Here is a 23,364-nt window from a genome sequence, read left to right on the forward strand (position 1 = left end):
AACTTGAATTTACGGTTTACAGAAAACCTACGCATAATAATAGATACCTTCACTTCAAATCTAACCATCCTCCACAGGTTAAAAGAGGTGTGGTAATATCTCTTGTGGATAGAGTACTTAATATCTGTTCAGAGCCGTATGTTAAAAATGAATTAAATTTTATTACAGACATACTTTTTGGCAACGGGAACCCAATTTCTCTCATAAATACTGTTATTGCTCAAAGATTAAAGATGCATTCTTCTGAAGCCTTAAATCCCACACCAGTAAATGATTCGAATAAACCCACAAACACGATTTACGTACCTTATATTCCGAAAATTACTTCAAAACTGAAAAAAGTTTGTTTAAAGAACAATTTACGTGTTGTATTCACAAGCAATTTAAGTATAATGAATCTTGTCAATTCTGGTAAGGATGAAACCCCAATTACTCGTCTACGAGGGGTGTATCAAATACCATGTAGTTGTGGAAATTATTACATTGGTCGAACCCACCAAAATTTAGGAACAAGATTGCAGCAACACAAAGAAAATATTGAAAAAGCATTAAAATCTAAAAATAACTCCATATCTTTCGATTCAGCTTTAAGTAATCATATTTTTGAAAATCCAGACCATTATGTTCTATTTGACGAAACAATTCTAATTAGCAATGGCCTAGGAATCAAACAAACTGTCCGTGAGGCAATCGAAATCAAACGAAACTTAAATAATAAAACATCCCTAAACAGAGACTTGGGTAAATACACACTCAACCCTATGTACACAAAATTAATTATAGAAAATAATCTAATTCAAAATAAACAAAAATAGGAACGAACAAAACAAGCCCAATATCAAAAGAACTATCAGATTAGCTGCAGAGAAGGCAAATATCGCAATAAGAAATCATTCCAATTTTTAATAAATTAAATGAAAAAAACTAGTTTTTTTAACTGTAAGTAAGGAGCGACATTAAAACTTAAAACGAACAGAAATTACTCCGTATATGAAATGAGTTGTCCGCTCTTCAACGTCTCGCTCTTTACGCTAAAGTTGGACTCTTTGCCACAATTCTACTTTTTAAAACAATTAAAAGCTTTAGCGTAAAGAGTGAGGCGTTGAAGAGGGGGACAACTCATTTCATATACGGAGTAATTTCTGTTCGTTTTAAGTTTTAATGTCGCTCCTTACTTACATTTTAAAAAACTAGTTTTTTTCATTTAATTTCTGAACGTTTTTCAATTAATGCATGTTTGATTTTGCCTCTCCACCATAGGACTTGTCCAATCTTATTGAATTTTTTGTATTGAATCAGATTAACAGATTATTAAAATGAAATTTGCATATTAATTCTTTTTTGGCTAAATGGCTTTCTCTTAGTTTTAATCAGATGATCTTGAGAAATAAGGGGTGGGGAAGAAGGCCTAGTTGCCCTCCAATTTTTCGGTTACATGAAAAGGCAACTATAACTTTTAATTTTTAACTAACGTTTCTATTAGTAAAAAATATACGTAACTTAAGAATTAACTTACGTAACAAACTTTTATATTCTTATATTTTTTATTATGTATATAAGGGGGTTTGTACCCTCGTTAATGCCTCGCTCTTTACACTAAATCGTAAGTTTTGTCTCAATTCTTTAAGAATTAAATAATAAAAAAAACTAGTTTTTTTAACTGAAAGTAAGGAGCGACATTAAAACTTAAAACGAACAGAAATTACTCCGTATATGAAATGGGTTGTCCCCTCCACAATCCCTCGCTCTTTACGCTAAAGTTTTTAATTGTTTTAAAAAGTAGAATTGTGGCAAAGAGTCAAACTTTAGCGTAAAGAGCGAGGGACTGTGGAGGGGACAACCCATTTCATATACGGAGTAATTTCTGTTCGTTTTAAGTTTTAATGTCGCTCCTTACTTTCAGTTAAAAAAACTAGTTTTTTTATTATTTAATTTCTGAACGTTTTTGAATTAATGCATGTTTGATTTTGGCTCTCCGCACATAAATTATTGAAATGAAATTAGTATATTAATTTTTTTTTGGCTAAATGGTTTTCTCTTAGTTTTGATCAGAAGATTTCGAGAAATAAGGGGTGGGGAAGGAGGCCTAGCTGCCCTCCAATTTTTCGATTACTTAAAAAGGCTACTAGAACTTTTAATTTTCAAAGAACGTTTTTATTAGTAAAAAATATACGTAACTTAAGAATTAACTTACGTAACAAACTTTTATATTCTTACATTTTTATTATGTGTACGAGGGGGTTTGTACCCTCGTTAATACATCGCTCTTTGCACTAAATCGTAAGTTTTGTCCCAATTCTTTAAGAATGACCCCTGAATCAAAAAGGCCGTAGAATAAATAGTTGAAATTACTAAAAATATTTTAGCATAAAGAGCGAGGTATTTATCTCCTCCTAAATACCTCGCTCTTTATGTTAAAGTATTTTTAGAACCCCTCATATGCGTAATAATCTCTGTTCGTTTTAAATTTCAATGCTATTCCTTACTTTCATTTGAAAAAACGTTTTCATGTTTATTATTTCATTGTTTTTTTATAGTAATGCTAGAAAATCCTGCGCCCTTTTCATTGAATTTTTCTTACCCCATGACATATTCCTCAAAGGAAAGATCCTCCCACAAAGCCCTCTCCCATCAACCCCACCCCCCAAACCAAAAAATCCCCCTGAAAACGTCTGTACACTTCCCAATAACCATTATTATATGTAAACACTGGTTGAAGTTTGTAACTTGCAGCCCCTCCCCCAGGGACTGTGGGAGAGTAAGTCATCCCCAAATACATAGTTATTATGATTTTCGACTATGCTGAACAAAATGGATATCTCAAAATTTTGATCCGTTGACTTTGGGGAAAAAATGAGCGTGGGAGGGGGCCTAGATGCCCTCCAATTTTTTTGGTCACTTAAAAAGGACACAAGAACTTTTCATTTCCGTTAGAATGAGCCCTCTTGTGACATTCTAGGACCACTTGGTCGATACGATGACCCCTGGGGAAAAAAAACAAAAAAACAACAAAAAAACAAATAAACACGCACCCGTGATTTGTCTTCTGGCAAAAAATGCAAAATTCCACATTTGAAGCGCCGCCCCAACACCTAGTTGGTGGGGCGCTTCGCGCCCCCCCAAGCCCCCCGCGCACGTAAGTCGTTACGCGCCATATTAGTTATGCGCCATTGTAGTTGTGTCCCTGTGTCCCACCTGTGAATATAGATAGATTTATATATGTGTTTCAAACTACGCAAAAATTGCGAATAAACAACATTCTTGGCTTTCCCATTGTCTGTGCATATGCAAAGCCGTATGTACTAATAATGACGTCATATACAAACGCTCTTTTTACAAACAAACAAACATGCATCCACATAACTCGTTTTTATATAGATAGATACAATACAAATTAACTGCGTAAAACTTGCGAATAAACAACATTCTTCGCTGTCCAATTGTCGCTGCATATAAATACATTGTCAGGTTTACCGACCCTCGAACATGCAACGTACAATTGTCCATGGGAAAAACAATCAGGATTAAGATCTATACCACATTTTTCTAATGATTGACCTTGAGCTTTGTTAATGGTGATTGCAAATACTAATCGAATTGGGAATTGCAATCTTTCAAATTGAAAAAGCAGATCCGTTGGAATCATGGGAATGTGAGGAATAAGAACAGCCTCACCCTCATAAGGCCCTGTCAAGATTGTGGCCTCTATTAGGTTTTCCATTGTTTTTTTTTACGGCAAGTCGCGTGCCATTGCAAAGCTTTGGTGGGTTGATATTTCTTAAAAGTATTATTGGTACGCCTATTTTTAGTTGTAGCACGTGTGGTGGAAACCCTGAAGGATCTATGGAATTTAAAAATTCAGATGGATAATTAACCGCTTCATTTGGTTCCAAAACTGTGTCGACTGACTTGTAAAGGACTGCCTGGTCTCGAATCTTGTTCAAAACAATATTGTTGATTTCGTGGACGTCTATATTTTTGGGTGCGAGAATCGCTCTTTCACTTAGCCATTTATTATTTTTATAATTTTTTAGAATATTCGGAAATACTTTTTCAATCAATTCATTTTTGGACGTCACTAAATTACAGAAATCAGCAGGTAGTTGTATACGTCCTGAAATTGAGTCTACTGTTTGACCAGAGTCATCGTTTTGCAATCGGACACGCATATTTGTAGTTAATTTTAATATTTTTACGTGTGCCTATAAATTAAAATTTTTTAGGCAAGCATTCATTTCGTCTGCAGGAGTTAAACTACGTAAAAATTGCGAATATACAACATTCTTGGCTTTCCCATTGTCTCTGCATATACAAAGCCGTATGTACTAATAATGACATCATATGCAAACGCTCTTTTTACAAACAAACATGCATACATACAACTCGTTTTTATATAGATAGATAGATAGATAGATAGATAAAATACAAATTAACTGCGTAAAACTTGCGAATATACAACATTCTTCGCTGTCCAATTGTCGCTGCATATAAATAGATTGTCAGGTTTACCGACCCTCGAACATGCAACGTAAAATTGTCAATGGGAAAAACAATCAGTATTAAGATCTATACCACATTTTTCTAATGATTGACCTTGAGCTTTGTTAATGGTGATTGTCGAATTGGGAATTGCAATCTTTTAAATTGAAAAGGCAGATCCGTTGGAATCTTGGGAATGCGAGGAATAAGAACAGCCTCACCCTCAAAAGGACCTGTCAAGATTGTGGCCTCTATTAGGTTTTCCATTGTTTTTTTTACGGCAGGTCGAGTGCCATAGCAAAGCTTTGGTGGGTTTATATTTCTTAAAAGTATTATTGGTAGGCCTATTTTTAGTTGTAGCACGTGTGGTGGAAACCCTGAGAATAATATCTCGAGGTAAAAACTGATCACCGACCATAACGATGGCCACTTCGTCGATAGTTGGAGCATTGTATCTACGCACATGTTGGCCAGGAGGCGTTTTGTCAGCGGAAATAACAATTTTATGCGTATAAGTAGGCATCAAATCGATGGCTGTTTTGAACAGACGCACTAAATTATTATTTTCGTGGAAAAGATGTTGTAATTGGGAAACGATTGTCCTTTCAATGTTGGGAGAAATTTCGCAACGTGCATTCAATTCAGAATTTCTATCACTGATGAAGTACAATTGTAAAAATTTATGATTCCCGCCTGAGAATGGTAGAAGAGACACTGCTCTATGATAAATTTGCCCTTTTACTTTGAAAGTAGACATAAATTGATCTGGATTTTCAATTTGGGCTCCAAACGACGTCATTTGGAAACATGAGTTGTATTTTCTGATTCATTTATATTCCTTATGTCCCGGTGTCCCGGTCGTCATTTATATCCCCCTGTTTTATATCCCGCTTATTTTTCAGTTTTTTCCTTTTTTTAGTTTTTTTTTTTACTTTTTTAGTTCTTTTAGTTTTTACGTTTTTTAGTTTTTTTTAGTTTTTTAGATGAATTTTTTTTTTTAGTTTTTTACCTTTTTTTCTTTTTAGTTTTTATTGGTTTTTACCTTTTTTTAGCTTTTTATCTTTTTTATTTTTTTTTATTTTTATTTTTAATTTTATTAGTATTCTTTTTCTCTTCTATTTTTCATTTTTCCTTTTTTTTAGTTTTTTTTAGTTTTTAGTTTTTTAAGTTTTTTCCTTTTTTTAGTTTCTTTAGTTTTTTTAGTTTTTCGGCTTTTTTATTTTTTTATTAGTTTTTAGTTTTTTTTGTAGTTTTTGCCTTTTTTTAGTTTTTTCAGTTTTTTTTTTAGTTTTTAGTTTTTTACCTTTTTTAGCCTAACCGGGATTTGAACCTGGGACCTTCATTCTCCGTTCTGACACCCTCTCTCACCGAGTGACTACTCCAGCATGTTCATTTTGGTGTTTTAAATGGTATATTATTAACCAAATTAATGTGTTTTACAATATACTAAGCATCGTCATAACAAAAATGACGGCAACTAATTTCATGACGTCAGCCGAAACATGACGTCACCTGATCCACAGATCCACAGACCCACAGACAGACAGACAACTTATTTTTATATATATAGATATATATATATATATCTATATTCACAGACAGGGCACAGGGACACAACTACAATGGCGCGTAACTAATATGGCGCGTAACGACTTACGCGCGTGGGGGGGCTTGGGGGGTGGTAGCGAAGCGCCCCCACCAACTAGATGCTGGGGTGGCGCAAAGCGCCACCCCAACAACTACTGTAATAAAAACATGAGCATACAAAAGTCTGTTACGAAAGCTAATTTATAAGTTACGTATATCTTTTACTAATAAAAACACTCGTAAAAAATTGAAAGTTCTAGTTGCCTTTTTAAGAAACCCAAAAATCGGAGGGCAACTAGGCTTCCTCCCCCGCTCTTTTTTCTCAAAATTATTCGATCAAAACTATGAAAAAGCCATTTAGCCAAAAAAAATAAATATGCATATTTCGTTTTAATTATTCCTCTGCGGAGAGCCAAAATCAAAATATGCATTTGATTCAAAAACGTTCAGAAATTAAATAAAAAAATAAAGTTTTTTTAACTGAAAGTAAGGAGCGACATTAAAATTTAAAACGAACAGAAATTACTTCGTATATGAAAGGAGATGCTTCCTCATCAACGCCCCGCTCTTTAAACTAAAGTTTTTACTGTTTTAAAAAGAAGAGGTGAGAGAAAGAGTCAAACTTTAGCGTAAAGAGTGGGACGTTGACGAAGAAGCAGCCCCTTTCGTATACGAAGTAATTTCTGTTTGTTTTACATTTTAATGTCGCTCCTTACTTTCGGTTAAAAAAAACTGTTTTTTTTGTTTTTTTATTTAATCAAGAAAAAGGAGCAAAACAGTTCTTCTTTCAGGTCCTCATAAAGGATATGAAAATATTACGAAAGAAAAAATAAAGTAAAAGAAAAATTCACGGGATAGAGGAAGAGAAGCGAAATATTTTGACCGGCCCTCACGAAGGAAATGAAAATGTTAGGAAATAAAAAAAAAGAAATGAAAGGAAAGGAAAAATTGTACGGAATAAAGGAAGTAGAGCAAAACACTTTTTTCAGGTTCTCACAAAGGAAATGAAAATATTAGGATAGAAAAAAATAAAGGAAAAGAAAGGAAATAAAAAATTATGCTGGATAAAGGAAGAGGAGCAAAATATTTCTTTCGTGTCCTCACAAAGGAAAGTAAGATATTACGAAAGTAAAAAAAAATAATGAAAGGGAAGGAAAGGAAAAATTGTACGGAAAAAAGGAAGAGGAGCAAAATATTTTATTCCGGTCCTCGCAAAGGAAATGAAACTATTAGGAAATGAAAAAATAATGGAAAAGGAAGGAAGGAAAAATTTGTGCATGATAAAGGAAGTGGAGCAAAACATTTTTTTTCAGGTTCTCGTAAAATATATGAAAATAGTAGGAAACAAAAAATAAAGGAAGGGGAAAATGGTACAGGGTAAAGGAAAAGGAGCAAAACATTGTTTCCAATACCTCACAAAGAACATACAAAATTTAGGAAATGAAAGGAAAGACAAATTGTAAAGGATAGAGAAAGAAGAGCAAAATATATCTTCCTTTCCTCACAAAGGTAATGAAAATGTTAGGAAAAGAAAAATAAAGGAAAGGAAAGAAAGCAAAAATTGTACGGGGTAAGAGAAGTGGAGCAAAACATTTTTTCAGATCTTCACAAAGGAAGTGAAAATATTAGGACAGGAAAAAATTAAGGAAATGAAAGGAAAAATAGTAGGGGATAAAGGAAGATGAGCAACATGTTTTTTTTCAGGTCCTCACGAATGAAAGGAAAATTTTACGAAAAGAAAAGATACAGAAAAGGAAAGTAAAGGAAGAATTGTACAGGATAAAGGAAGAGAACAAAATATTAAATGAAATGAAATTATTAGCAAAGAAAAAATAAATGAAAGAAAAGGAAAAATTGAACGGGATAAAATAAGAGGAGCGTCACTCTTGTATGTAAACTATATACGTGTACATTGAATCAGCGGTGACAACATCAAGAAACGGAAAAACACATTCCCTTCTCAACAGCCCCAGTTCTAAGCTTTACCCTGGCATTCCCCCTTATCAAGACAAAAAAAGAATCTTCAAAATTACACTTAAATAGTGTAATAATTAAAATACACTGAAATAGCTCCTGCACAATTTATTTTTTTAGATGTTCCCAGGTAAAGAATATTTATTTTTTTTTTGTTTGTTTTTTGACGGAGCTTATATTCCAACTGATACTGCTTCTCTGTAAAAAAAAAAAATAAAAAAAAACATACCTATGAATATTTTAGTGCATTCTCCCTTCCCCATTCCCTCTTGAAATGGGTGAAAACACAAACTGTTCAGTTGAGATCATACAAAACCTTACCCAGACACATGGCTTAACCCCTCTCCCCCTCTTCCCTTTTAATAAAAACCATTTGTACGGTTTTACCTTCGTCCTACAAAGCCATAATAATGAATTTCGGCCAATGCTGGTCTAGAATATACATTCTTTAACATAATTCTTCTATGTTTATATCAAAACTTCTTTTTTGGGAGTTTTGCTTTCTATTAGTGCAGATCACTCCTTACTTACAGTTCGTTACCACCAATTGTTTGATTTAGGGTTTGATTCTATACAGTTGTTGATTTTCCATTCAATTTTTTTTTCACCGACTGCAGATGTTTTCGTTTGCAATATTTATTTTTAAGGGTTTGAGTTGACATGGGTATGCATCCCAAATTAAAAATTTTCTTTTAATTTCATTGTTTATCATTGCATTTTATATGACATGGAGATTATAATAAATTATCATTTTCAATAAGCTAATTTTGAAATTTAATCGAGGAACTGTTGAAACTCCATGATTGTCATGTTTACAGAGCTTTTATCGCTGTCGAAGAATAAGGATGAAAAGAGTTTCTGGAGACGGCGGTATTGAGGGTCCTCCGCCATCACGGTCGGCTTACCACCATCCAGACTCTCCTCAACTTGGAGGAAAAGTAGGCGTTGTTGTGACATCTCATCGCCAGTCTCAAAGAAGGTTAGTAATTAATTTAGTTCAACTTGGCTTGATATTAAGGGAAGAACTAAATGATAATATTATACAGGCCATATACTTACGGACTGTTATAAACATAAGAATCTAGTTCACAATATTTTTTGTAGTCAAGGAAAAACTTATCTGAGCCCTTCAGAAGCCAAATCAGGTCAATTAACTTTTCAAAATCATATCATCTCGTGTTTCGGTGTCTAACGCAGCCTAGTAAAGAACAAACTCTAGCCCTTATTTTTAAAAATGGATTTTGAAAAAAAAAATTTGTCTAATTAGGAACAATCGCCATTTAAAGCTGATTCAGGTACTGGAACTACTATTTAGATTAACCTTAACGGTGCAATTTTATGTAGGAAATAAGGTCAGCAGCTGGTTACATATTAAATCAGGAGTTAAGCAGGGTTGTGTTCTGTCCCCCTTTATATGGATCATTTTGATGGATTTTGTCTTAAGAAGCACAAGAAAAGCAATAGGAGACCACGGAATCAAATAGAGAGGAAAAACTCTCCTGGATTTGGATTATGCTGACGATTTAAACATCCTATATGAAAGTATGAGCAAAATCACTAAACTTTTAAAGGTTTTCCGAGTTCAGGGTGCTAGAGTAGGTTTGAAATTAAATGTTAAGAAGACTAAGTCACTAAGGCTAGGAATAAGTGAAGACGAAAAGGTGACGTTTGGCAACGAATAGATTGATCAGGTGAACAGCTTCACTTACCTTGATAGTATTATTATTAAGTTATAAGTAAGGCTCAGGGTGTTTTTTTCACAACTAAAAAATAAAGTTTGGAAGAATAGGATGATAAGTGTGCAAATGAAGATTAGAATATCGGAAGCCACAGTGATGACAGTCGTCAAGTATGGCTCTGAAGCATGGGCGCTCCGAAAAGCAAATAAAGATTTGCTAGATGTTTTCCAGAGAAATTGCCTACGGATTGTTCTGAGTACCCGGCTGACTGCCCGTATTTCAAAGAGTAGGCTGTGCGAAAAGTGTGGTTCGATCCCGCTTCCTAAAGCTATCATGAGAAAAAGGTTGATATGGCTAGGGCACGTTCTACGGATGAAGGATGATAGATTGCCAAAAATTGTCGTTTTCGGCGAACCTTCTAGGGCTAAACAGAAAGCAGGTCGTCCACGGTTGGGGTGGGAGGATGTCATAAAGAAAGATTTGAAGGAAATGGGAACTTCCTGGGAGGGTATAAACAGGGTGGCTTTGAATAAATTGGGATGAAAGAGGAGCGTTCGTAGCTGTGTTGGTCTCAGGTGGCTTGGTTTTGTGGTGAGTTGTTAGTAGTGGTAGTAGTAGTACAATTTTATTCTTCTAAATAATAGTATTATATTGAACTGCACTGTTAGAATCGTCATAGCCGAAAATCAGATTTAGAAGAATCCTTCTTTCTTTTTCCGTTTTCTCTTCGTTGTTTCTTTTTTTTCGTCATAGCACATCATTGACAATTAAATCGGTATTTTTGTTACAAAAACACATTAAAAAAGATGAAAATTAGTGCTAAACAGGACTCAATTTTTCTTTTTTCCTTTTAGTACAAAATAGTTCTGTCATGGTCAAATTGACTAACTCTATACCAAAACTTGCTTAATGTAACTTACTTTAATCTAACAAATCTAATCTAACTAATATTTAACTAACTTTAATCTAACTTCAATCTAACTTTAACTTTGATCTTTAACTAATTTTAATCTAAGTTTTAATCAAACAAATATTGTAACTAGTTTTAGTAAACATAATTTGTTTTAAATTGTTTATAACGGTTTCAATGTTTAACGTGAGTTGACAACTTTGTTTTGATAGCTGAGAGTCATATTTTTTTATCTGCCGAATTACATTTTTGAAATTGCTTTGCATTTTTATTCTTTTTTTTATTAAAAAGCACCTAAAAAGGATGGGAAAATAAAACAGCTCTCCTAGTATCTTTTATTATTTCATTGTCCTATTATTTCCTATTATTTATAAGATTATTTTCAATTAAATTTGCTATTTACAAGTTCAAGGAGTAATCTAAGAAATATTCCAAATAATATCATTATACAGACTCGATCAATGAGTGGATCAAAAAATAATAAATCCTACTATATGCTTACCGTGGCCTTTTGGTGCAAGCGGCAGCTCTGTGGTTGCAGAGAAACCGTGGCCTTTTGGTGCAAGTGACAGCTCTGTGGTTGCAGAGAAACCGTGGCCTTTTGGTGCAAGTGACAGCTCTGTGGTTGCAGAGAAACCGTGGCCTTTTGTTGCAAGTGACAGCTCTGTGGTTGCAGAGAAACCGTGGCCTTTTGGTGCAAGCGACAGCTCTGTGGTTGCAGAGAAACCGAGGTCTTTTGGTGCAAGCGACAACTCTGTGGTTGCAGAGAAACCGTGGCCTTTTGGTGCAAGCGGCAGCTCTGTGGTTGCAGAGAAACCGTGGCCTTTTGGTGCAAGCGACAGCTCTGTGGTTGCAGAGAAACCGTGGCCTTTTGGTGCAAGCGGCAGCTCTTTGGTTGCAGAGAAAATGGCACGCTTCTGACGGAATATACATTTTTTAGTAAATATAATAGGCAGCTTTAGTACAATGTGTGACAGGTTGATAGATAGCAGGGGCGTAGCTCCAGAATTATTAATGGGGCGGCGAAAGAGGGATCCACATCCGGAGAGTCAAGGGGCATGGGCTATATAATAATTTTTAAACTGCCCCCTTTGCCATCCCCCGCCAAACGGCGTCACTCAGAGTTAGGCAAGTGTTTTTAACAAAACTGGGAATATCTATGTTCCCTTTAGTTTAATAAGAATCTACTTTTAATAAGTAATTATTTTGTTTTTTACTTTTTAGAAGTAGTACGTCACATGCTGCTGCAGCATTTGCTGTTGCAACTGCCGGTTGCAGCAACCCCCGAGAGCCAGCACTCCGTGCTCTGAATGAGTCCCGAAACTCGAGTCGTCGTGATACACTCAAAAGAAAGGAATCAGTAATGTCATCAGCAGCAACAATGAGGGTTTTAAATGTTCTTCGGCATTGGATTTCAAAGCATCACCAGGTAGTATTTTCTTTTCCTATATTCCATTTTTATGCATCACCAGAGATTCTAAGCCAAATGCTATTAAGAAGTTAATACCTTAAGCTCTAGACTATGTCGTCTCCTAATTTCATGGCTGCATTCTTAGCCCAAAATAACCGCTATAGTAACGTAGCTCTTGCTGTACAAGAAGCGAAGAAACTTAAAAAAAAGATAAGAAAACCAAACGAGGGTAATTTGGAATCATCCTCGTTTGGTTTTCTTAATTAATTTTTTCTTCGTTTTCTTTGTTTTCTGTCGATCGTCATGTAAAGCTAGTGTGGTTTCGTAACGTGTTTGTAATTCTCTCTTTATATTACCAACATCACTCCATTTGGTGTTGCGGTGATATCAATTTAAGTTATTTATTTATTTTCGATATTTTCAGTTGTTAAGAATTGAAATAACAAAAATAAGGGAAAAAACAGCAGAAAAATTGTACAAAAAAAAACTTGGATAAGACCACATGAGGGGGTAAGCACGCACAAGCCTTATCTAGGCCGTATCTCTACTTTTGAAATTGTATCAAAACACCTAAGACATGCCTAAGAAACTGGTTCTAGAATATGACCTTCTTTTAGTTGGCTAAGTTCATTTCAAGTTTATTTGTTGTTTTTTTTTTTTTTAATTCATTTTCAGCTTACTTGGCTTTCAAAAAGGCTCAGTGAAAAATTCCCGCCACAGTTGCAGTGTAGTGTAACACAACTGACTTATTATGTCTAGCATGAAATGGCTGATAATTACAAATTTAGTCCCTAAATTCTTAAAAGGGACTAACAGGCCCCTAAATTCTTATAATGGGACTAACTTACCCCTTAAATTCTTATAAATCGGGGTAACATTGCAGTCTTTTCTATATTTACAGTAATACAAATTTTGTATTCTGTTCTGCGTTTATAGTAATATAAATTGGTTAAAACTTTGTTTTTATTGTTTTTTATGGCACTTGGTATTAACCAAGTGACATATACCGATCGCAAATTCTGTCGGTCTCTCTGTCTGTCTGTCCCGGCTTTGCTACTTCAGGCACTTCTAGGCAAGCTAGGACAATGAAACTTGGCAGGCGTATCAGGGACCGGACCAGCTTAAATTAGAAACAGTCGTTTTTCCGATCTGACCATCCGGGGGAGAGTGGGGGGCCGGTTAATTCGGAAAAATAGAAAAAATGAGGCATTTTTAACTTACGAAGGAGTGATCAGATCTTAATGAAATTCGAAGTTTGGAAGGATATCGTGTCTCAGAGCTTTTATTTCAAATCTCGATTGGATCCGATGACATTGGGGGAAATTGAGGAGGGGAGCCTAAAATCTTGGAAAACGCTTAGAGTGGAGGGATCGGGATAAAACTCGGTGGGAAAAACAAGCACAAGTCCTAGATACGTGATTGACATAACCGGGACGGGTCCGCTCTCTTTGGGGAGGTGGGGGGAGGGTTAATTCTGAAAAATTAGAAAAATGAGTTATTTTCTACTTACGAAGGAATGATCGGATCTTAATGAAATTTGATGTTTGGAAGGATATCATGTCTCAGAGCTCTTATATTAAATTTTAACCTTATCCGGTGAAGTGGATGTTGGGGGGGAACCTAAACTCTTGGAAAATGCTTAGAGTGGAGGGATCGGGATGAAACTTGGTGAGAAAAATAAGCACAAGTCCTAGATACGGGATTGACATAACTGGAATGGATCTGCTCTCTTTGGGGGAGTTGGGGGGAGGGTTAATTCTAAAAATTAGAAAAAAAACTAAGTATTTTTAACTTGCAAAAGAGTGATCATATCTTAATGAAATTTCATATTTAGAAGGACCTCAAAACTTAGATCTCTTATTTTTTATCCCGACCGGGTCCAGTGCCATTAGGGGGGGGGGCGAAAATCTTGGAAAACGCTTAAAGCGGAGAGATCAGGATGAAACTCGGTGGAAAGAATAAGCACAAGTCCAAGATAGGTGACTGACGTAACCGGGCCGGATCTGCTCACTTTGGTGGAGTTGGGGGGGAGTAACTCGGAAAAATTAGACAAGATGAGGTATTTGTAACTTACGAACGGTGATCAGATCTTAATGAAATTTGATATCTAGAAGGATCTTGTGCTTTAAAACTTTCATTTTGAATCCTGACCAGATCCGGTGACATTGAAGGGAGTTGGAGGGGGAAGCCGGAATTCTTGGAAAACGTGAAATCGAGGTATCTTACGAATGGGTGATCGGATCTCAATGAAGCTTGATATATAGAAGAATCTTATGTCTCAGATGCTTCATTTTCAATTTGAATCGGATTCAGGGACATAGAGGTTTGGAGGGGGGAAACAGAAATCTTGGAAACCAGAAATCTTGGAAAACGCTTAGAGTGGAGATATCTGGATGAAACTTGATGGGAAGAATAAGCACTAGTTATAGATACGAGATTGACACAATTGGTACGTATCCGTTCTCTTTGGGGGAGCTGGGGGTTGTTGATTTGGAAAAGTTAGAAAAATTGAGGTATTTTTAACTTAAGAACGGGTGACTGGGTCTTAATGAAATTTGATATTTAGAAGGAACTCATGTCTCAGACCTCTTATTTCAAATCCCGACCAGATCTGTTGACATTGGGGGGAGCTGGAGGGGGAAACCATAAATCTTGGAAAAAGCTTATAAATGTCATAGATATGTGAATGACGTAATCGGACTGGATCCGCTCTCTTTGGGGGAGTTAGATGGTGGGGTTCAGTGCTTTGGCGAGTATGGTGCTTTTGGACGTGCTAGGACGATGAAAATTGGTAGGCATGTCAGGGAGCTGTACAAATCTACTTGATAAAGTCTTTTTCCCCGATTCGAACATCTGGGGGACTGAAGGGAGAGGAAAAATTAGAAAAATTGAGGTATTTTTAACTTGCGAGTTGATGATCGGAACTTAATGAATTTTGATATTTAGAAAGACCTCGTGACTCAGAGCTCTTATTTTAAATCCCGACCGGCGTTAAGCCTCTGATTTTCCTTTTAAAGCAATCTATTGATTCTTAGAATTTTGCTAGAGCTCATATGAGCTCTAGGCTCTTCCGGCCTCGTCACAAGTGCCATATGAGCTCTTAGCTCTGGTTTATAATAGTAATTAAATTATTATCATTAATGATAATTACGTTCTGAAACTCATCCTAGGATATTTAAAGGAATTCAAAAATGTATTACATTGACAAATCTAGGTAGAACTGCACCTCTACCCGTTAAACATACCCGAAAAGGGGAATATCTATTGCTTCTGTGATGCTGCAATGGGGTTGATCTCTGCTTGGCAATGCCGGACCTGGAGTTTGACTTCAGCTGCAGCACACCACCGCAGTGCTCAGAATTTGATTCAGTGTTGAGATTACATGAAAGCGTTTCCAAAGTTATTCAAACAAGAAGAAGAAGAATTTCTTCGCTGATAGCTCAGGACAGTTTATTTTTGGTTCCATAAATATACATAATTATGTGTCAGCATTGTACCTTCATATTTAAACTTCATATTTAGACTTTAACTTAAATATTATTTAAAGATAAAAAGTAAAAAATTATTTAAAAGATTAAAAAAATACTGTTCAAATCTTTATCTATCAATTCAGTTTTATAATAATACAGCTACATTCAGTAGTTTTCTTCTAGATTAAAAAAAGAGAAAAGGGTTAATAGAAATCTTAGAAAATACAAAGTAACTTCGGATCGGTCCTAGCAACAATATCTGTGAAACTGTTGTTATCCAACTGTGGACCATTTGTGTCACAAAAACGAAAAATTTCACCAGTTTTAGAAGGGTCTGTTCGGAAGTAGATCTTTCGGAGTTTGTTTTTTTTCATGGAAAGTCAAGACGGCTTACATTTTAAAATGAAAGCCTTATTAAAGTGTCAAATTAATTATAAGTATGCTATTCAAAAGTAAATACTTGAAGCATTTCTATTAGTTTTATTTAGGTTTGCTTAACTGTTACTGTTCATCTAAATTTTTTTATTTTCAAAATTTTACTTTTTAGCAGCGTCTGAGAAGTTAATGCTCTTTTTTTAGGATTTTGAATCTGAGCGATTAAAAAACTTGACCATTGAATTTCTTGAAGATGTTCTTTCCAGTCCACATCTTTTACCAGCTGAGCATAAGGCTGCATCTCAGTTACTTCGCCTCCTCACAAGGGAGGAGCCGATGCACACAAAAGTTGATCTCAACACACTTCTCGCTATTCCTATAGTAAGTCTCTCCATTTCCTATTTTAATATATTTCTCTTCGATAGCACATTAGTCCAAAAAGGTGTGTAAAGCTAATGACAAAGCTAAATATCAAATTCTTCGTCTTTTCACAAGAGAAAAGTCGATGTACCCAAGAACACAACATCTCTCTTACAACTCCTATACTAATTTGGTTCATTGTTCTTTTGAAGTATTTCTTCTCCAAAAGAGACTGGGTGATAAAATTGCGTAATTTGTTTTCTATGTAGGGATTTTTTTTCACCGCAAGAAACCGGGCCAATAAGCTTCTTAAAGCTACTGATAAAGCTGCATCTTCTTTACTTCGTCTCCTCAGAAGAGAGGTCCTAGTGCATATAAAGGTAGACCTCAACGCTGTTTTCGGCATTCCACTATTAAGTCTATTGGGTTTTCATTTTGGAATATTATTCCTGCACAAAAGGCTGAGCTGAAACGCTGGCATGAAGCTGATCATAAAGCTGCATTCTAATTACTTTGTCTTCTCACAACAGAGGAGGCATTGTGCAAAAAGTGCATCTTAACGCCCTTCTCCCTATTCAGCTCATTTGATATGTGGCACAAAATCTAAGTATAGACTAAAGTGTTCTGTGTTCTCACAAGAGAGCACATAATATTCTGAAAATCAGATCCCGAATGCCCTTCTACCTATTCCAGCAAAACGTCTATTTGGTTTTCTTTTTTATTGAGAGAGGGTATGCGTCTTCTTTGCAAGAGCTTTGACTAATAAAGCTGAGTAAAGCTAAGCGCCAAAATGATTCCCAATGTCTTTGATAATCACAAAAGCAGACTTAATCCACCCTAAATAAAACTGTATAACATATAGAATGCATACAGGTACGTACGAAAAACTACATTACAGAGGGGCTCAGAATTTTGGAGAGGTTTGGGGAGGCATGAACTGAAAGAATAACAGAAATTTCAGGTAAATCATAGAACAATAGAGTAAATTGCCATATATAAAGAATGACAGACTTTATTCCGGGTTGCGGTGGTAACTAGCAACCTAGTAAGATACGATCACATCCCGAAACTCAGCCTTGAACACTAAGAAATGTAATAGCCCATAACTCCTGAAAATACTGTCAGATCAAATAAGAAGTACACTATTAGAACCGCCTTGTTAGAAATCCCATTGTAACGAATCTTGCCGTGTCTTGGCCTGAACAACAATGAAAATATATTGGCTTAAAAAAAAACAAGATAAGTTGCTTGAACTATGATATTCTACATTTACAGCATCTTTTTTTTCATCCGTAGATAGCTTGGCACTGGAACATCGTAGAGAGTTATTTATTGGCTCATTTTAAAGTAAATTATCACACCTAGTGCCTTTTGTAAATAAAAACAATAATTTTTAAAACACAATCAATTTTTTCATGAAAAACTGCATTTTTCTATAACATTTTAATAGCATATATTATTCACATCAGGAATTTGTCACATCTACGTGCTTCTGTAATTAAAAAATTAGAATAAATCAATATTTTTCACAAGGAAGTTAATTTTCATATACTATATCCTGGTTGCAGTTGTAGCTAGCAACTTAGTAAGATACAATCACCTCTCATACTAAGAAATACAATAACCCATAACTCCTTGAAAAAATAGTTCCAGATCTAAGCACAAACTACACTATTAGAGACGCTTTGTCCAGAAGTCCTATATAGTAAACTTATAGTCTCTTCGCTGGAACAAAAAAAAAATATGCTGGGTTCAAAAACAAAAGAATTGGCTTGAACGACCATATTCTGCATCAACGGCATCTCTTTTTTTCTTTTTTTCGTTTTTAGAATAATCGTTTTAGAATAATTTTAGAATAATACCAACTGCATTTTATTGTACAAGCTTGGTGAACGACGTCGTAATTGTATGTTATAACCATGTATGACACAATAGTGAACGCAATATTTAAACATACTTATCTTTCGACAAGATAATATAAGAAATATGTAATTACAAGATTTATTTCTTACGAAAAATTGCATTTTTCTATAACTCTGTAGTAGCAAATGATATTTTTAACATTACAAGAAACATGTAAATATAGTTATGTAAAATGTAGTAGTTATTCTAGGGTAATAATAAAAAATTTGACTTGTGAATTAAAATTCGGGTTGCAGCGGTAGCTAGTAACCTAGTAGGAGACGATCGCGCCCCATACTAAGAAATGCAGTAGCCTATGACTTATAAGTCAGATCGAAACACAAAGCTTACTATTAGAATTGCCTGGTCCCAAATTCCTGTATAGGAAACGTACAGTTTGTTGGCTTGAACAGCAAAGGAAATATGTAGGCTTGAAAAATAAGAAAAGAGGCTTGAACATATCGATGGCATGGTTTTTTTTTGTTTTTTTGTTTTGTTTTTTTTTTCTCAGGTAGCTGGGCACTGAAGCTGTTTAATGGCTTGTTTTAAAAGAAATTGCTATATCTAGTGCCTTTAGTAATTAAAAAGAAGCTTTTATAATAGAATCAATTTTTACAAAAAAAAACTGCATTTTCATGTACAAGCTTGATGAATACGTCACATTCTTAGGCTGTAACCATGTATGACCTAATAAGTAAATGCAATATTTATACACGCTTATCTTTCGACAAGATAATATAATTAATAATAAATATAACATAAAGAATTGATATTGTTCATTATAAATAGGGACTATGTAAGTCTCATCGGATATAGCTGCAACATAGTAAAGAACAAACCACGACAAATAGTAACTGAAAGTTAAGATAATACAAGCATCTTCTGAAAAAATTGCTGATCTGGTTTATGGTGCCATACTGAGGATAGTCGTACTATTCCAACTAAAAAAAAAGCCAAAGGGCTTTTTCCTGTTTGTAATCCGGGTTGAAGCGATAGTATATATACAAGATCAGACACGTACGCATAATTTTTTTCTTCGCGATTGCCTTTAAAGATGACTTGAAGGATAGACATTTACACTGTATTGGAAGATGACTTTAGAAATTCAAATATTACATTGTCTATTAACTTTGTTGAAATGTTTAATAGCAAAGGCAGAACTCTAGCCCATAGTAACTGATATTTTAAAGTTAATCACCATATACATAATCATGCTAGATCAGATTAGGTCAAACCGGATATTTATCTACTGACTGGCTCGGTAACGAAGGGGGGTCGTCCCTTAACTGAAGATAGAGGTAATCATTTGGCTTAATCTTCATGTTAGAGAGTTGGGTTTTTTCTTTAATTAAAGTTAGGGAAGGAAATAAAGCTTTATAAATACATTTTATACAGAAACGACAATATTCAATAATAAACAAGTGAGTGATTATCCAAGCAGATATGGTTTTTTACATTGCTCAGTGTTATCATTTGTAAACTGTCTTAGTAATTTTTAGTTAAAGCGCGACCTCTTCACTTTCATTGTCAAACCAGTCAGTAGATCCTTAAATCAGTCTTACCTGATCTAATTCTATCTAGCAGCTGTCACAAATTCATTCTTTGTAGAAAAATAATGAGACTTTACCCTCCCAAGAAAGGAATATTAAAGCTAATGGAGCCCTGAACGCTTGAGCCCAACCTGTTTAAAAAAAAAACTTGAAAGAAAAAAAAAATATATATATTTTGCAACTAAACTTTAGCAACTTTTCAACTAAAGATAGCAACTAAATCCTTAAGGTCGCAAATTTGACTTGGAACGTCACATTGACTCTCCTTTGATAAAACTTTGTAACAGCATTTTTCAACTTTTCGAGTTTTTAAATTCCAAGTTTTCGAGATAACTACAAAATATCGTTTTTTATTTTCATTTTTGGAACGGAAAGTATAAATAAAGATACAGGATATGAGAATTAGAATTTTTCGAACTGTGTTTTCTTCTTTTTTTTATACCTTTTTGTCTCCTGGACGAGGATAATAGGTTGTGTCTATCATTCTTGTGTGTCTATACACACAATGTGATATCGTGTATAGACTGATAATCGGTTTTGACTGATAATAAACCGGTTGTAATTGCTTGTCCATATCTCTGAAGGAATAAAAAAATTCTAAATCGGCATGACCATGTCGATATGGCGACATGGCAATTTGATGTTCCATCAAAATCGAATTATTGTCTAGATATTAGGTTCTCGCACAGGACAGTCGACATATGTGTAGGGGAGCATATTTGCATGATTTCAGGGTGTGGCATCGATCACAGAGAAGCATGTGTAAAGACATGGGTCTAGCTACTTTCATCCAAATCTATATTGCTCTGAAGTTGGAATTTCTATCAATTTTTTTTCGTAAGTTTAGTCCTTGCATTTCTTTAGTCTCTTCTGTTTTGTTTTATATGGCACAGGCGGCGTGGAATGCGCTTTTATTTCTTCAAGCTAAGCTCTTCTATATATCGCTTTTTCTAGAAAAGAAAGGGAAGCCAGGGATGGATACAGCTATACAGAGGGCGTTAACCCTACTTCTGTCTTGAAGTCATAAATTTAGCTTTGAACATACTAGTTACCAAAAAATACAATTATTTACCGTCATCCTTGGATGGTTGTTACATTTTTAATTGAAGGCCTTTCCTCGGAGTAAAATTGTGGTTACATTTTTTTTTGTGGTATGGATACATTCTGCGTAAATATGAGAAAATAATTGGGATACCGTAGTTAAACGAGATTCTGCCGAGAGAATTTTGTTAGAGGGACCGAATGCTTGTTCTTGCAATGCTATTAAAAATTGACTGCTGTGTTGGTAATCGGGGCTGGATAGGAGGATTATTAGAATAGACCATGATGTAAGGGGGGAAGGGGGTTTGTGTTTGGCGCGTACATTCTTGCTGTTAGGAGAAGGTCTAGAGGGATCAGGTGGCGAGTAGTTGGTAGCAAAGTGATATTGAAGTCAGTCAGAGCGATCATAATGGGAGGGGGTGGTGGATATGAGGAGTTTTAGAATGGCTCATAGTTTAAGAATGGCTTTTCAAATCAGTATTTTTAATTTAACTTAATAATTTATGTAAGGAGGCCTTACTAGCATAGTGCTCAGAGGACTCAAACCAATACAAAGTAGAAACAATAGGGATTTTTTTTTTCAAGACAGTGGAATTCAATTCAGTGGATATTCTGGCCCTATGTCCAAGGGCCGTCGTATATATATATATATATATATATATATATATATATATATATATATATATATATATATATATATATATATCTTTCTCGTGTTGTGATGAAGACGGCCCTTGGACATAGGGCCGAAATATCCGCTAAATTGAATTCCACTGTCTTGGAAGAAAAAAGGGAAAAAAAGCCTATTATTTCTACTTTGTGTTTGTTTGATATGGAAAGGCGATGTGGTCTTCGTCACTATTTTCGCTTAGATTACTTCGTTAGTTTGTCCCTTTGCTAATTATTATGAAACGAGTTAGGCTAAAATGGTAATCAGTCAGTGATGGATGGGAATAGTATTGGAGGGGGGACATAGTAAAAGAATGGGGAAAGGGTTTTAACTAATATTTTGGATATACTACAATAAACCATTATAGTAAATCTCAAGCGACTCCAAGTGCTTTCAGCTAGTCGTTTGTAGAAGTATCTTTTTACTTTTTTTTTTATAATTGATGTTCATCTAAGGGAAACACTATGCGAGTGTCAAAATCCTGAGGGGCGGGGCAAAGATGAAGCCAATTATCCTAAATCGAGTTAAATGACAATGGAAATGAAAAATGAACCATATAGTACCATGGGAAAAGATATCCTAAAGAAAACTGACCCATCTGTGTGAATGCTTGAGTTATCCAGGTTTATCTTTGTTTTGCAAGATTTTGAAAGAAACTAAATTTCAACTGGAGGGGGTGGCAGACTAAGGTCTGGGGGAGAAAATCGGGATCTGGGAGGACTAAGATGTAAATAAAACACAAGCTTCATTTCATTCTAAGACATGAAATAATCCAGTGCCGTAGTAGGAAACGTAAAATGGATAGGAATGAAAAACTTAGAAGTGAAATCACTGGAAGCAATTACAAGATTTTTTTCTAATTCTGGTAGACTCTTTGAAAATCTTAATCTAAAGGGCATCAAACACATTATTTTTCCTATTTTCTTTCACAAAACCAGTGAAAATTTACTTTAATTCCCCTCAGACTTTCTGGTGGTGAGGGTGGTGGGGGAGTTCATTATAATAGGATGTTTTCCTAAGCTTTCCCACTTCCAAAACTATATGCATGCCTCAAAAGTCTGTAACAACTTCACATTTTTGTAAGTATTTATTTCAGACCCCAAGCAAGGACGGAATAGAAACACTTTCTGCATTAGAAATAGCTGAACAGATGACATATTTGGACCACCATATTTTCATTTCTATCAAAAGCGAGTAAGTTAATTTAATATGTTAAGCATCTATTTATATTTTTTGTTTATATTATTTTTATTAGCGTTTATTTATGTAAATATCTATTAAGTATCAATTTATTCTATTAATTTTTAATTTATTCGAGTAAGTTTTCATTGAATTTATTTATTAACATCAAGAGTAGAATAAACAATGCATGCTGGCCTATGAAAAACAACGAGTATGCTCATGACAGCTAAGAAAAGGACAAATTTGTACTTATATAAATTCTATATAGCAAATCTAATATAATGAACTATTGGTGTCAGTAAGGTAACCAGATTAACTTAAACGCTAATAATAAAAAAAAAATAATGTGTCAGTTAAGTAATTTTTAGACTTTTACGGACCTTCTGAATCTGGGCGGTGGGGTGGATGCACTACGTCAAACAGAGTTTGATCCTTTTTTTCTTCTGTGTACACTAATGACTTTTGTTTTTATACCATAACGGTTTTGGTAAGTAACTGTCAAAGGATAGCTTGTGGACGTAAAGGAATTGTCATGTTATGTCCAGTACTTAATTGAGTAAAACATTTGTTGTCGATAGAAATGAAAGTACTAGACTTCTATCTACTAGACTGACAAGTTATCTCTTATGTTTTAAATGTCAGCTGGAATATACTTTTTTATGGTTGAAGAATAGCTTTAATTTAATAAAGAGTCCATAGTAACCAAAACCACAGTCCATAGTAACCAAAAGTTTAAAAACGCTTTTTGAGAAGAATTGTCTATTGAGAGAATTT

The 23,364-nt window shown here is 34.8% G+C and overlaps 1 protein-coding gene across 3 annotated transcripts in view; it reads left to right on the top strand.

The window, feature by feature from the left end:
* LOC136038243 (ras-specific guanine nucleotide-releasing factor 2-like) overlaps positions 1–23,364 on the top strand; it is a 296,269-nt gene that overhangs the window by 258,963 nt on the left and 13,942 nt on the right. For all 3 annotated transcript variants that reach the window (XM_065721353.1, XM_065721352.1, XM_065721351.1), the window contains 4 exons: positions 8,859–9,019; positions 11,854–12,058; positions 16,090–16,266; positions 22,505–22,602. In XM_065721353.1, coding sequence (XP_065577425.1) covers positions 8,859–9,019; positions 11,854–12,058; positions 16,090–16,266; positions 22,505–22,602 — 641 coding nt within the window. The remainder of the gene's footprint in view (positions 1–8,858; positions 9,020–11,853; positions 12,059–16,089; positions 16,267–22,504; positions 22,603–23,364) is intronic.

This window comes from Artemia franciscana, chromosome 17 (genome assembly GCF_032884065.1).
Source record: "Artemia franciscana chromosome 17, ASM3288406v1, whole genome shotgun sequence".
Classification (NCBI taxonomy): Eukaryota; Metazoa; Arthropoda; class Branchiopoda; order Anostraca; family Artemiidae; genus Artemia; species Artemia franciscana.